The sequence below is a fragment of the Phascolarctos cinereus genome, unplaced genomic scaffold (genome assembly GCF_003287225.1).
Source record: "Phascolarctos cinereus isolate Bilbo 61053 unplaced genomic scaffold, phaCin_HiC Scaffold_5;HRSCAF=322, whole genome shotgun sequence".
NCBI lineage: Eukaryota > Metazoa > Chordata > Mammalia > Diprotodontia > Phascolarctidae > Phascolarctos > Phascolarctos cinereus.
In genome coordinates, this window is record NW_027555958.1 from 30,756,966 (window position 1) to 30,771,839 (window position 14,874).

The following is a 14,874-nucleotide window of genomic DNA, read 5'->3' on the forward strand; positions in this document are numbered from 1 at the left end:
CTGGTGGACGGCCACCTGCCGCAAGGTTTGCCAGTGCAGCTCCTCTTCCTCGGGCTGTGACCAGATGACTGGGGCCTGCCAGTGCGTGCTGGGCTGGTGGGGCAGACGCTGCAGCTTCCGGTGTTCGTGCCATCACTCCGCCTGCGACCAAAACACAGGCCGCTGCATCTGCCGGGCCGGCTGGTGGGGCCCCGAGTGCCAGAAGCCCTGCACCTGCCAGCACGGCCACTGCAATCCCACCAACGGGCACTGTACCTGCCGCCCAGGGTACCGGGGCCCGTCCTGCGAGCAGGCCTGCCCTCCGGGCCGCTATGGAGTCCAGTGCCTGGACAGGTGAGGGACCCAGGGCGGGGAGGCCCAAGCTGGGGAGTCCTCCAGGACAGAGAGGAGAAGGGAGGAGGTCAGAGGGATGGAGATGGGGGGAAGAGGAAGAGGAAGGGACAGAAAGGGGGGTCGGTACCTAGACTTGCTTGCCCCCTTAATGCTAGAGCTTTCCCTCTCAGATTCCTTCCAACTTATCTATGCTGTCTTTTGCACATGGTAGTTTGCACGTTGCCTACCCTGTTCCAGTGTAGGCTCCTTGAGGGCAGGGAACATGTTTTTGCCTCTCACTGGGGCCCCAGCCCTTAGCACAGTGCTTGGCACATAGTAGACTTAAGAGATTCTTGCCACCTAACTGAGTGATCCAGAGAATATAACCAGGACCAATGGATAGAAGCTTTGTTGGGAAGAGATTTGGGAGAGGAACAGATTTGGAAACACCATACAAAGAAAAGCTTAATGATGATTTATTTAAAATGGACTGGTTGGGTCCACACTAGGTGGCGTGGTGGATAGAGCACCCGCGCTGGAGTCAGGAGAACTTGAGTTCAAATTCGGACTCAGACCCTTGACACTTACTAGCTGTGTGACCGTGGGCAAGTCACTTAACCCCATTGCCTTAAAAAAAAATGGAGTGGTCATCCCAATAGATGAGCTTCCTGTCACTGATGGTCTGGGTGGATGACTACTTTAAAAATAGGAATGTTTAATAGAAACATTAACCATCAACCCAAGCAACTCTATTTGCTTTCTGTGTTTTATCTTTCCCTGGCTTAGGTATTAGGATGATATTTGTCTCATAGAAAAATTCTGGTGGGATTCTTTCTCAGTTTTTGAGATTAATTTATATTTGTTTAAATTGCTATTTACATTTAAACTAATTTCAATACAAAAATGTCACTTCAGTTTCACCAAGTCCTTGTGATTTCTTTTTCAAGATCTTTTATTTTTTTTTCAATTGACAAGCATTTATTTTCTCTCTCTCCTCCCTGTACCTCAAAAACCAAAACACAATTCTTGCAATGTCTGCATGATCAAACAAAGTGAATTCTCAAGGGGCAGCAGTGGATACAGCACCTGCGCTGGAGTCAGGAGAACTTGAGTTCAAATTCGGCCTCAGACACTTGACACTTACTAGCTGTGTGACCCTGGGCGAGTCACTTAACCCCATTGCCTAGCCTCCCCCCGCAAAAAATGAATTCTCACATTGGTCTTCTCCAAAAGCATGACTCTCCTTGTAGGCCTGGAGGCCACTGTCCACCTGTCAGGAGATGGGACAGGCTTCCTGGCAGGCCTGGCTGATCCTGGCTGGTCATTGTGGGGGTCAGAGATCTTCAGTCATTCAGACTCATTCATCTTTTCTTGTTATTGTCTAAATAGTTCTCCTGGCTCTGCTCATTCCTAACTCAGTTCACGCAGGTCTTCTCTGAAAGCATCCCTTTTTATTATTTTTTAATGGCACAATAAATATTATTTCAATAACATTCATATACCTTGATTTGTTTCAGAACAGGTGGGGGTGAGAGATCAGGGCCAGGATAGGACGGGAGCAGGCAGGCCGGTGAAGGGGACTGAGGGAAGAGGAGGGTCTGGGATGTGTGACACACAGCAGGGCATCTACAATTTCTCCCCTCCCCTCTCCTTCTCCTCTGCCCTTCCAGTTGTGGCCATTGCAGACAGAACCAGCCCTGCTCTCCTGATACAGGGGCCTGCCTGGCCTGTGAGCCTGGCTGGAATGGAACTCACTGTAATAAGCCATGCTCACCAGGCACCTATGGGGAGAACTGCGGGCAGCTCTGTCCCCAGTGCCGGCAAGGTGAGGCTTGCCAGCCGCAGACTGGGCACTGCCAGCACTGTGACCCGGGCCGAACAGGGTCTAGGTAAGAAAGAACCTCTTTGTCTCTGAGATCTCCCCACAGAGGGTGATGAGAGCTGGGCAGGACAGGACACAGAACTGGGTATGGGACCTCCAAGATAATCCCCTGCCTTGGCAACTTCTACCTGGGGGAGTGGTCCATCTTCTCCACTGTCCCCCACCTCTCTGAAAGGCCCCTGTAAGGGCTGCTATTGGGGGACCAGAACCTACTCACCTCAGTGAGAGATGGGACCTAGGCAGGCCCTGAGAGGGGCTGGGATACAAGGTAGGGTGCACTGAGGGGTCTTTTTGGAAACATTACTCTCTTTCAGCTAGGTGGTTGAGTGGATAGAGTGCTAGGCTTGGAGTTAGGAAGGCCTGAATTCAAATCTCATCTCAGACAGTTAATAGCTGTGTGACCTTGGGAGAGTCATTTCACTTCTGTCTCTCCCTGAGATTCCTCATTTGTAAAATGGGGTTAATGTTATTATCTTGTGCCATTAGCATCTTCCTCACAGGTTTGTAGTACAATCAATGAGCTCATGGATGCAAAGCCCATATAAATGCTAATAATAATAGTTACTATTATTGTAAAGAGAACTCTGCAGAATTTGGCTCACCTTCCATGTCCCCGGAATCTCTTTCTTCCTTTATGTCTCCTCACTTCAGGCTCCCCATTCTCTCTCCCCTTTCCCTGCTCTCAGGAAAGGAGCCAAGGTTAGTCTTTTACCCTTTAGGGTGAAGGTGACTCGCCCTTTCACCTCCTGACCACTTGGTTCCCTGGAGAAGGGATTTAAGGTCTCAGGGAGAAGGGAGGCAGGAGACCCTTCCCCAGCCGTCATTAGCCCATGTTATGAGGGAATGTGTCAGTGCATGGGAGGCAGTTCGGTACAATACAAGTGGAACGTGAGGACCCGGAGATGTCACTCATGATGCTGTGTCCTCGTTCACAGACACTTAGCCTCCTGGGGTCTTGGTTTTCCTTTTCTGGAAAATAAAAGGATTGGATGTTTCCTACTTATTGCCTGTGTGATCTTGGACAAGTAATTTCCCCTCTCGGGGCCTCAGTTTCCTCATCTGTAAAACGAGTGGGCTGAAGTTGCTGGTCTCTGAGGTGACTTCTAGCCTGAAACCTCTGATCTTCCTCCGGTCCCGTGTTTCCCCAGATGTGAAGAGCCCTGCGCCCCTGGCACCTTTGGTGAGGCCTGTGGGTCACTATGCCCTCCCTGTGTCGAGGGCATCTGCGATGCTGTGACTGGAGACTGTGTCTGCAGGTCGGGCTACTGGGGACCCAGGTGAGACGGACTGATGGTGAGGGCCTCTCTGTAGGGGGGTTTCTTGGCCTCTTGAACTCAGAGATGCCCCTCTCTGGCATCAAGCTGCTTGACTGGTCCAGGTGGGAGCAATTCCCCATCTGAAGCCTCCTTCTTCCTCTTCCTCCCCAGCTGCAATGTTTCCTGTCCCCTTGGCTTCTACGGAGTCAACTGTTCCTCTCCCTGCCCCTGCCCAGAGGGGCCCTGCCACCCTGCCTCTGGAGCCTGTGAACTGGGTAAGACTGGCAGAGGGGGAGGGAGAAAGGAACAGTGGGCTTTCCTCCCAGCAACAGTGAGAGCTAGAATTTCTGTAGGATATTTGGTATTCACAACTCTGGGAGGCAGGTGCTATTATCACCATCCCCACTTTACAGATGAAGAAACTGAGGCAAGCAGAGGTTAAGTGACTTTCCCAGGGTCACACAACTAATAAGAGTCTGATTCAGGATTTGAACTCAGGTCTTCCTTACTGTAAGTCCAAAGTTCCCCCGTTATGATACCTTAGCCGCTCCTGAGAAGCATTTTATAAATAGACACCTGACATTAGGCTTACTTAGCTCGTCTAGGGGGCAGGTGTCTCCAACTTGTCTAATTCCATTTATTTCTCTGTAGCTGGGGGGATCTCAGAGCCTGCTAGTACAACCTACTCATTTTATAAGGGAGGAAACCGAGTCCCGGGGAAGGACCAAGTGACTGGAGGTGGACGTTGAGCTGAGGTCCCCTGATTGCAAAGCAAGGGCCCTTTCCCACGGGCCCGGGGACAAGAACCACGGGTGACCGTGGGTGAGTGAACTCCTTTCTCCTCACCTTGGTTTTCTCCTATATAAAGCACAAGGTGTGTACTGGACTAGATGACTTCTCGGGTTCCTTCCGGCTCTAAACCACTGTTCTTATGCCCCCCAACATTGAGCTAGCCGGGTCACGGCTGGCAATTTACATCACTCTTTGAAGGCGGCAAAATCATTTACAGAAATGACCTCACAGGGTCCTTGGATGTGAGTAGTACCATTATCCCCATTTGGCAGATAGGGAAACTAGACTGGGAGAAATTTGGCGGACACACAGCAAGTAGTATGTCTAAAGCAGGATTCACGTCAGGTCAGGGCAGCAGTGAATAAAAGCATCGGCCCTGGGGTCAGAAGGACCTGAGTTCAAATGTGGCCTCAGACACTTGATACTTACTAGCTGTGTGACCTTGGGCGAGTCACTTAACCCCATTACCTACCAAAAAAAAAAAAAGGATTCATGTCAGGTTTTCCTAACCGTCAAATCCAACACCCTACCCACCAGGACATACTGCCCATCCCTTGCCGTAAGAACTCCTGACAGCATCCCTGTCCTGTAAGACCTTCCAGTCCCTTTGAGGAGTGAAGATTAACCCACATAGCAGGGAGAGGATCCATATGGAACAGTTTCTAGTTGAGTAGTAAACTGTGTGATGGAGACAGCCTGGGGCAATGCCTTGGTTCTCAGAGTGTGGTCTGGGGACCCCTAGGGATCCCCAAGACCATTTCAGGGGGTCTGTGAGATCAAAACCATTTTCACAACAATACTAAAACTTCTACTGTTCTAATACAGTAGATAATGATAGATGTTGTACAGAGGCATGCTGGAGCCAGCTCACCTGGCTCTGAAGTGCCGATTGTTAAACTTTCAGGGCGAGGATTTACACCTCAGAAATCAGTAAAGTCTACAAAACAGTCCTCAGTTTGTTGTTTCACCGATTGTCTAGAGTTAAGAAAGTGTTGCAGATGAAACTTAAAAAGTGGATACTCTGTTATATTTAGAGAGCTGGTTGTTAAATAGTTACCATCATACCTCTGGATATAACCCACATAAACAACAGCTTTGGGGGGGGGGTGTTCTCAATCATTTTTAAGAGTATAAAGAGGTCCATTCAAGAACCCTGAGTGAAGTGAATAGTTTTGGACTTGGAACCACAAAGTCAAGGCAAGTCATCAAGCATTTATTAAGCACCTACTAGGTGCTGACTGCTGGGGATACGAAGAAGGCAAAAATAGTTCCTGCCCTCAAGGAGCTCATAGTCTAACGTGGGTGGGAAGGGAAACAACATGCAAACTGCATACAAACAAGTTATACACAAGCTAAATTGGAGGTGACCTCAAGGGGCACGTGCTAGCATTAAGGAAGAACAGGAAAGACTTCCTGAAGAAGGGGGGGGGTTCACTGAGATTTGAAGGAAGCTGGGAAGACCTGGGTTCAAATCCCACCTCAGACATTTACTAGGTGTAGGTCTCAGTTTCCTTATCTGTAAAATGAGGAAGTTGGAATAGACAGATGTTTTTCTAGGATCCTTGCCAGCTCTAAATCTATGATGTGTAAACCATGGGTACTGTAGGCATTCAGAAAAAGGAGAATTCAATTGGGATGGAGTAATCAGGGAAGGCTCCCTGGAGGTGAGATTGGAAGGATGGGTAGCATACAGAACAGAAGGGTAGACTTTAAGTTGCTATGTTCTCTCCTGCCGTGAGCCCAATTTCTAGGTCCTAAATGAGAAGGGGAGGATTAAAGTCCTGCTCCAGTGCATGGACGGTACCCGAGTTTTCAAGTGCCTTACCCAAGGAGCACAGGCTGTGGCAGGTCCTGCTGAAACATAACCATAACTGGAGTGGGGCAATGGGGGCTTTGCTACAGGGTGCTGGAATTTAGAGGGCATCGACAGGACTTTGTACAGCAGAGAAATGGCCTCTCCTTAGCCAGAGTGCTTAGTTGTAAGAGGAGGCTTTCCTCCATGGTGAAATGGGAATAATAAAAGCACTTGCCTCCCAGGGTCATGGTGAGGATCCAATGAAATTACATTTGTAAAGGCTCACCTCAATGGAATTCTCCTTCCTCTGGTTGAACACCCGTTTCAGAGACGGAGACTAGGTTTGCACTGGGGGTAGGATTCCCTATGTCTATGAAGTTCTAGGTCTTTCAAGGGGATAAGGTGCATGGCAGGAAGGCGGGAGCCACTGTGTCTATCATAGGATGGTGGGGAGATAGGCCTAACTAGGGACTCAGTGGGAGATAAAAGAGGCTGAGTCAGCCAGGGCCAGATTGTGGAGGCCTAGAAATCCTGGCAGCATGGGTTGGATTTGCCACAGTAAGAAGCAGGGACATCAAAGATTCCCCCCCCCCCGCCCCGCACCTTTTCCCTCCCCAGTGGCTTCTTCTTCTTCCCCAAAGGGTTTCAAGGCCAGGGCGCCCTCCTCACTGGCATCCTGGTTCCCCTGCTGCTGCTGCTTCTGGGCATTGTGGCCTGCATCTCCTGCTGCTGCTGGGCGGCTCAGCCTGACCCCAAGGACAGGTATCACTTCAGGGCTGATCAGGGTTGACAGGGCTCTGGGCTTAGGGTGGGATGTGGAAGACCGGGTGCAGTAGGGGGGGATGCTGGTTAGAATCCAGGACATTGGAAAAGGAGGTGGGAGGAGAGGGAAGAAAGCAGGTTCTGCAGGGAAGGGGGGAACCTCATGATTGCAGTCCCTGCTGTCTCCCTCCCTGCCAACCTTTACTTCAGGTACTGAGACTCCTAGCTCTCAGGGAAGGGGAAGATAGAGTCAAATGTTGACAGGAGTCTCCAAGAACTTTCTGGAAGTGCTCCCTTTCTCTCCCCAAAATAAAGCAACTTGATTTCAGCCCTTAGGCACAGGAAAGGAGGGACAAACTTGAAGATTCTTATCACCATAGCTGGGAGGGAGTGCTCCGGGACCAGTCCGCTGAGCCGGAGCCTAGATGTCCTTGGGCAGAGGGTGGGATGGAGCCCTAATATCTCCCCGAGAAGAGAAAGATAAGAAGTAATCAGCTCTAGCTGGTTTAGAGAATAATAAAACTGAAATGTAAACAGCATTTTAATGTTTATGAAGCCTTTCCCTATTATTATGATTATTTCCATTTTGTATGTGAGAAACTGAGGCTCAGAAAGAAGTGAAATCTTGGTCACCTAGACAAAGTATTAGCTAAGGATAGGGATTTGCAAGGAAGAATAGGTAGAAACCACTGGCTTTGGAGCCAAAGGACAGGAGTTCAAAAACTCCTGCCGGGGCTTATTCCCCATGTCATCTTAGACTAGCCAGCTCATGTCCTGGTGCCTCAGTTTCCCCCTCTGTAAAGTGAGGGGAGGTTAGGCTCGATGTCCTCTGAGGTCCCTTCCAGCTCTAGAGAAAGGCTCTGAGCACTGCAAGCCCAGCAATCTCTCTACTGTAAAACTTCAGATGGGAGGGAAGGTGTGCCAAGGCTGAGTGAGAAATACTTAGGTGCCATGTAACTTGTCTAGTGGTGTTTTTGTCTTTCTCAAGACAGGGTTTGATCTATTCTGCCATTTTAAACTTGCCAAAACCCTGTGAGGTAGGCAAGATAGAAGCCATTTGCTCTATTTCACAGATAAAGGGATTCAAATCCCTTTAGGGTATATGATCTGTCCAAGGTGACACAGCTAATTATTCCTTCATTCACAATTTATGAGATTCCTACTATATGTTCAAGCCAGAGAGGTAGGCCCTGAAGGAGACATAGGGACATAAGGAAGCAAGGCCCCTCCTATAGAAGAAATAAGATTCAAAGAAATGATGATAAGGAAGGAAAACCTCTTCCCTGACTTGGATAACTGTATATGACAAGTCAGTGTGTGGTGTGTGTGTCAACAGAGTACTATGGGAATTCAGAGTGGAGAGAGATCACTTCTGATCATGGAGGGCTTCCTGTAGGAGGTGACATTGAAATGGGGTCTTGAGGACTGGCAGAAATAACATGAAGAAAGCTTCAGACTTATACAGGTTTTATACAGGGAAGTCATTGGAAGTGAGGCTGGAAAAGCTTTGAATGCCAAGCTAAGGAATTTGGACTTTATCCTGTAAGGAATGGGGAGCTATTGAATGTTTTAGAGCATGGGAATGAAATAAGAGCTTTCCATAATGAACTCTGCTTATGTTTTTGGGAGAGAGGAAAAGTTGTTTTCCAGGACTCTAGGCATGGTTACTTCACTCCCTCACTGACCGGGTTTTCTTTCTGCCTGACCTTCCTCTTGCTGTCTTCAGGCCAGCCAGAGATGGGGTTGCTGTGTCCCGAGTAAAGATGCAGGTCAGGGGGGCATTGAGCAGCCTGGGCTCGGCACTGCCCTGCGGCTCTCTCAGCAATCACAAGCTGCCTCGGGTCACAGGTAGGAGGGAGACAGAAGGAGGGGGGCCTTGGGAGCCCTGGGCCTGGATGGGGAAGGGGCTCCCTGTTTGGCCCTCCTGACCTGGCTCTCCCCACAGTGTCCCACCATGACCCAGAGATCCCCTTCAATCACAGCTTCATTGAGCCCCCTTCTGCTGGCTGGGCGTCAGATGACTCCTTCTCTTCTGATACTGACTCTGGGGAAGAGGATGAGGGACCAGCTTACTGTGTGCCTCCCCAACAAGGTAGGGCCCTCCTCCATCACACATCCTCCCCAATCACCTTGCTAGCCTTGCCCCTTGACTAAGCCTGGCCTCCCTGGACCCCTCAGGGGGATTTACCCCCTTCACCCCAACTTAGTTCCTTCATCCCCCTCCCCTGGGGCCTTGGTTTAGCCTGAGTTGGGGGCATAATTCTCAGACTAGGGAAAAAAACTGTGGGTGGGGGAAGTAACAGAAAGAAACAGTGAGAGTAGGGGGGAATCGGGTCTGGGCCCTGGGTCCGGTCCTCCTTTCCTTCCTCCCTGAGCTGTTATCCCTTTCACAGAGGAAGAACTCCAAGAGGCTTATCAGGCAGGAAAACCCATCTCTGCACCAGATGATACATCCACACCTTTTGTCATCCCACGAACTTCCAGCCTGGCCCGAGCCAAGCGGCCATCGGTCTCCTTTGCTGAAGGCACCAAGTTCGGGCCCCAGAACTCCCTGGGCTCTGGGGAGCTGGCCAGTCCCTCAAGGAAGCCCAAGCGACTATCCCGCCCAGGCCAGCCCCAAGCTGAGGGGCAGGAGGCTGAGGGGCCTCAGGGTCCCCAGGGGCCAGAGGACCTACAGCCTGATTTCCAAGAGCCTCCAGGCACCACTGCTGCTCAGGGGGATTTGTCTGGTGGCCACCAGAGGCTTGCTCTTGGGGGCAGAACTGTGGCTCAGAGGGTGGAGGCCATTGAGAGTAGCAGCAGGAGAAGCCCAGGCCCTGTGACTACCATCTACATGTTGGCAGGGACTCCCAGGGGAGCTGAGGGGCCTGTGCGGGCTGTCCTCCGACGCTTTGGCAGCTTCCAGAAGGGTCGGGTGGAGCCCAAGGCAAAGGGCAGCATTCCTAAGCCTCCTCGCAGGGCCCTGAGTCGGGACAAGGGCACCCTCACCCCTTCCCCCGCTCCCAGCCCTGACTCCCCCCAGGTCCTGGAGCTTTCTGAAAAAGCAGCACTCAGTGAAGCCAGCCAGGAGGAAGAGACAGGCAGGCTGGGGCATGATGGTGCCAGGAGCCTAGGGGACACAACGGGGGTAGTCAGAGGGGATGACCTCTCTGTGCTGGAGGAGGCTGGGCAGCTGGCTGAAAAGGAGGTGGACGATGAACCGCAGTATGAGAATGTCAAGCCAAGCTCTGGCACCTTGAATTCCTGAGGTCTCCCAGGCATGGATGGGGGTGGGGAAGCAGAGGGGAAGGATGGGAAAGGGACCTTGATGCTACAGGAGGCCTGGGGCACGTGGTCTTGCTTCCTTCTGAATAAAAGGCTATGGCGAGCAGGCTAATGGGTCAGAGACCTCTCCTCTTCTTTCTGGAGTCAGCTCAACAATCTGGCCATAACCAGGGATGGGAGCCAGGCAGGTTCCAGTTCGTGTTCCTCCCTCCAGGATTTCCCCCAGCAAAAAATGAAAAATAAAAGATTCCTTCCTTTCTTCCTTTGCTTATTCAACCAAATAGTCCTTATCAAGCACACTGGGTGTAAGACACGAAATGGTGGTGGGGGGTGTAGTTAGATACATAGGACACAGAAATGCAGAAGATCTGGTCCAAGGAACAAGATATAATAAGCAAGTCCACAAATAACTACAATAAAGATTGGCTGGAGAAAAAGGGTGCACTTCAGCCGACCTTTCAAGGGCAGGATGGCCAGGATCGCAGATTTAGAACTGGAAGAGGCCTTCAAAGTCATCTTAGAGGGCATTGAGGTTAAGTGACTTGTCCAAGGTCCAACAAGTCAGGGACAGAATTTGGACCGAGTCCTCTGCTTCTAAATGAACAGCTCCAGGGCTACCCTCCATCTAGCTCCCTCTAATCACCTCCCCTCCCTCCCCACCTCCCCACAGGCAGAACTGGAGGGAAGGGGACTGGAGGAGGTGGGAGTCCAGCAAAGATGCAGAGCTGGCGAATGAAATTGGCGAGAGGCTGAAGAAGGCCTTCGAATGGCAGGCTAAGCAATTTGGATTTGAGTCAGTAAGCAGCGAGGAGCCTTCCAAGGTTTCCAGGTTTGCACATATGCTGCTCCAGGTCTGTCCCTTAGTTACCATTGGGGATGGCACAGGATTAAACAATAAGGCTGGCGTTTTACATAGCTTTGCAAGATACTTTACATATGTGGGGGTTTTTTTTGCTAGACAATGGGGTTAAGTGACTTGCCCAGGGTCACACAGTTAGTAAGTGTTATGTATCTGAGGCCGCATTTGAACTCAGGTCTTCCTGACTCCAGGGTGGGTCCTCTATCCACTGCACCACCTAGCTGCCCCTACATACATGTTTCATTTGATCCTCCTAACAACCCTCTGAGGTTGGGGCAATTATCACCCTCATTTTACAGATGAGGAAACTGAGGCTGAGAGATGAAGGGACTTTCCCAGAGTCACACAGCTCTAGTTTGAGGCAGCATTTGAATTCGGGTGTCCCTAATTCCAACACTGCAACACCTAGCTGTCTGAACTCGGGGCCTCTTTGGTTGAGTAGCAGTAGCCCTGGGGCTCCTGAGCAGCGCCACGGTGCCTACTTCCACAAGCTTGATTTTGCCCCTGCCCCCCAAGTTTTCCTAGCTCAGCCCCGCCTCCCACTATGGCCCTGGCTCTGGGGAGGACGTGGCCAGGGGTGTGAGATGCCCATCTGTCCAGCAGAGGGAGCACGCTGGCCTTGGCACTAGAGGCAGAAGAAACGGGGAGGATGGTTTAGGGCTTCCCGAGGAGGGAGGGTCCCCGCCCAGTGCCCCTTCGGAGAAGGTGGGCGGCACTGTGGGGTGGGGGAGCAGCAGCAGAAGGCCCCCAGAGTCCTTCCTCAGTCTAGCTAGGGGACAGGATCTGAGTTGGGTGGAAGGTGGAGCTTCTCTGTCCCACAGCGAAACTCGGAGTTCCAGATAGCTTGAGTCCTCAGCCCTGGAAGCCAGGCCCCTGTCCATTTGGCTCCTGGGACTGGGCTTGCAGCTGCCGTCGCTAGCACTGGCTGCCTTCCACAAGGTCTGCTTGAAGAGCCCTACTGACCTTGAACTGGGCCCCAGAAGGGCAAGGACCCAGCCCTGGGGGGGAGGACTCGACAAGTCCTGGAAGGAGCTCTGGGGGAGACACACCCTTGGGGGACAGGGGAGCTCAGAGACTGGGAAATTGCACTCCAGGGAGAGGGAGATGGACAGGGGGAGATGGTGAGGGGGACACACACAAACACCAAGTTCAGAATGCAGAGAAACCAGCAAGAGGAGGCAGCTTGGCCCTCTGACTTTGGGTTGGGGGTGGAGGGGGAAATGTCAGACAACTGGGTAGTATAAAGGTAGCACATGGGATGGGGTATGGGGGCGTATATTGATAAAGTCCCAGAGGACTCAATACAGTTGAAGGATTGGGTTGGGGGGTTCCAAGGGAAGAAAGAACAAATAGCAGGACCAAAAGGACATAGCCGGGGAGGGAAGATCCAAAGGAAGGAGAACACAGCTGGGGAAATCATGAGGGAGGGAGACGTGGAGGGGAGGGTGCTTGGAGCGATGAAGAGAACACAGCTGGTGGGAGTGGAGGAGGTAGGTAGGGATGGAGAACCTAGCTGGGGCGGGGGGTCAGCGTCCTATAAAGGGGACACAGAGAAGTGGGCAGCACGGAGGGCATATGGGGGGACTGGTGGTACATAGAGTGTGTGGGGGACACATCTGGGGGTCAGGGTTGTATAAAGGAATGGGGACAGAGAAGATACAACTAGGTAAAAACCCCTACAGAGGACATATAACATCCAGGGGAATGGGTGACATAAGGGGGGTGCAGAGGAGACAGATGGAGGAAAGTAAGGGGATCACGAAACTGGGGAGGCTGGTGGTATAATGGGCAGGGTCAGCGAAGAAGGCATGGGGAAGGGCACGTCTGGGATCAAGGCTGTCATGGGAGAGTGGGGACAACTTGGGGTGAATTGCGGGGGCAAGGAGATAAATGGGGGTGGGAGACAAAGCTGGGGCAACATCTGGGTTCAGGACGGGTGGGGTCGGTGAGGACAGCACGGGGGAGAGGGCTCATTTGGAGGTCAAGGCTGTAAAGGGGGGCAGAGGGAAAACAGCTGGGGATACATCGGGGTTCAGGACGGTATAACGGGGTGGTTAGGCAAGGACAGCCGAAGGAGGGGCGCGCATCTAGGGGTCAAGGCAGTAAAGGGGACGCATCTGGCGGTTACGGTTATAAAGGGGGGCTAAGGAGCACATCTGGGGTGTCGGGCGGTATAACTGGGGCGGGGGAGTCCCCGAGGGGTGCGGTGGCCCGGGCACAGTCCCAGTCAGGGCGGAGGGGGGCGTCCAGGCTGGGTGGGCCGGGGCGAGGCGGGGCGAGGAGCCAGGGGTCCCCGCAGCCCGCTTCCCCCTCCCCTCCTGTTCCTCTCCCTCCCCCCTCCCCGAAGCTCTCTTGTTTGTCTCTCGGTCCGGCCGGAACCGGCTAGTGCTCGCTGCCGGGCGGGCGGCTGCTGATTGGTTGCTGCCTGTTTCCAGCGCCGTCTGGACCAATCAGCGCGTGGCAGTGTTTTCCTCTCGGGGTCGGAATAAAAGGGCTGGAATAAAAGGGGGGCAGAAAAGGCTCCGGGCGGGCCCGACACACATCGGGTGGGAGCCGGGTGAGCGGCACCGAGGGGCTGAGTGTTTCAGTCCTAGGGCTCCAGGCGGCCCGGAGGAAAGAAGAAAGGAGGAGGCCTGTTTGTCTGCGGGGTGGGAGCGAGGTACAGAAACAGGCACAGCACGGGGCTCGGAGGCCGGGCGGGAGTGATGGATAAGGTGGGGAAGGGGCGGGAGCCTGACGTTGTGGGACCGGGAGCGCTCCGGGCTCGAGGCGCCGGGACCGGAGCCGGGGGGGGGGGAGGACGAGGGCGGGGGGCAGAGCGAGCGGCTCGCGCCGCCGGTTCGAACCGGCTTCGCCCGTCCCATGCGGACTCGCGTGCCCGTGGCACTTAGCGACCCGGAGCTCCGCCAATGGGGCCGCGGCTCCTCAGGGCCGCCGAGCCAATGGGCGAGCAGGGAGGCGGGCCGTCTCGCAGCTCCGGGTGCTGATTCTGTGGTTAAAGGAGCAGCTCCTTTAGAGCGCGGTCTGTGTGCTGGCTAGCGGGCGGGCGGGAGTGCTCGCTGCTTCGGGCTGGGACAGCGGCGGGTGCTGGTGAGTCGGGGAGCCCCCCTCCCTCCCTGCGGCCCCGAGCAGTGTCCGACTGCTGCTCCTGCGAGCTCTCCGACTCCATCCGTCCCTCGCAGCGAGACTCAGACCCAGGGACTCTGGAATCTTTATTCCTCCTCCCTCTGTGCCTCAGTTTCCCCATGCATTAAATGGGGACGAGGGTCGGGGAGCTTCCAGTCCGACTGGCACGGGGAGGGGGGTGATGCTGCAGTTGGCAGCGGGCTCCGGCTCTGGATGAGCGGCCTCAGTCGCAGGTCTGAGCTCCCTGCCGGGCTTCCTGGCTCCTCCAGGGGTCGAGCCTGCCTCTTGTTCAACCCTCCTTCCTTCCCCCACCTGCAGCAGCCTCCTTGGAAGGGGGTGACATAGTTTGCATTTTGCTGCAGAGGCTAGGGAAGGGGGAGGTGCGCCAGCCACCCACTGCTTCCTCCCATCAAAGCACCCAGGTTGTGACCGGGAGTTCTCTGTCCAGGTTGTCATCACATCTGTCCTCCGGCCTCCGTCTGGGTTGTCCCCTCACCCACCCGCCTGGAGCTATGGCCCCTACTCTGGCCACTGCCCACCGGAGGCGATGGTGGATGGCCTGCACTGCTGTGGTGGAAAATCTCCTTTTCTCTGCCGTCCTCCTGGGCTGGGGGTCTCTGCTCATCATGCTCAAGTCTGAGGGCTTCTACTCCTATCTGTGTACAGAGCCAGGTAAGCAGTGGGGGGCGGGGAGGGGTCTGGGGCTTATGGGTACGCTCTAAAATGGGGTGATATCATCGAGCCTGGCTAGGGCGGGATTATCCTGTTCTTCCCACCACTCAGAGGCTTCCAGGGAGGTCTCTATTTCTATAATCTCTGTATCCAC

General features: G+C 53.4%; 2 protein-coding genes across 6 annotated transcripts in view; both read left to right on the plus strand.

Annotated features, from left to right (window-relative positions):
• The window catches only part of SCARF1 (scavenger receptor class F member 1), a 14,358-nt gene extending 4,036 nt beyond the window's left edge, over nt 1-10,322 (plus strand). The window contains exons 4-11 of the mRNA XM_021007070.2: nt 1-333; nt 1,983-2,201; nt 3,343-3,471; nt 3,622-3,725; nt 6,679-6,799; nt 8,526-8,647; nt 8,745-8,891; nt 9,193-10,322. The exon at nt 1-333 is cut by the window's left edge and continues 193 nt beyond it. Coding sequence (XP_020862729.1) covers nt 1-333; nt 1,983-2,201; nt 3,343-3,471; nt 3,622-3,725; nt 6,679-6,799; nt 8,526-8,647; nt 8,745-8,891; nt 9,193-10,046 — 2,029 coding nt within the window. The 3' untranslated portion in view covers nt 10,047-10,322. The remainder of the gene's footprint in view (nt 334-1,982; nt 2,202-3,342; nt 3,472-3,621; nt 3,726-6,678; nt 6,800-8,525; nt 8,648-8,744; nt 8,892-9,192) is intronic.
• Nucleotides 10,323-11,836: 1,514 nt separating this feature from the next.
• The window catches only part of SLC43A2 (solute carrier family 43 member 2), a 63,966-nt gene continuing 60,928 nt past the window's right edge, over nt 11,837-14,874 (plus strand). The window contains exons 1-2 of one of the 5 annotated variants that reach the window (XM_078154765.1): nt 11,837-11,861; nt 14,497-14,720. In XM_078154765.1, the coding sequence (XP_078010891.1) occupies nt 14,561-14,720 (160 nt within the window). In that variant the 5' untranslated portion in view covers nt 11,837-11,861; nt 14,497-14,560. Of the gene's footprint in view, nt 11,862-13,413; nt 13,582-13,911; nt 14,013-14,496; nt 14,721-14,874 lie in introns of those variants that run through there. The other 4 variants (XM_021007023.2, XM_021007021.2, XM_021007024.2 and 1 more) reach the window with 4 other exon arrangements.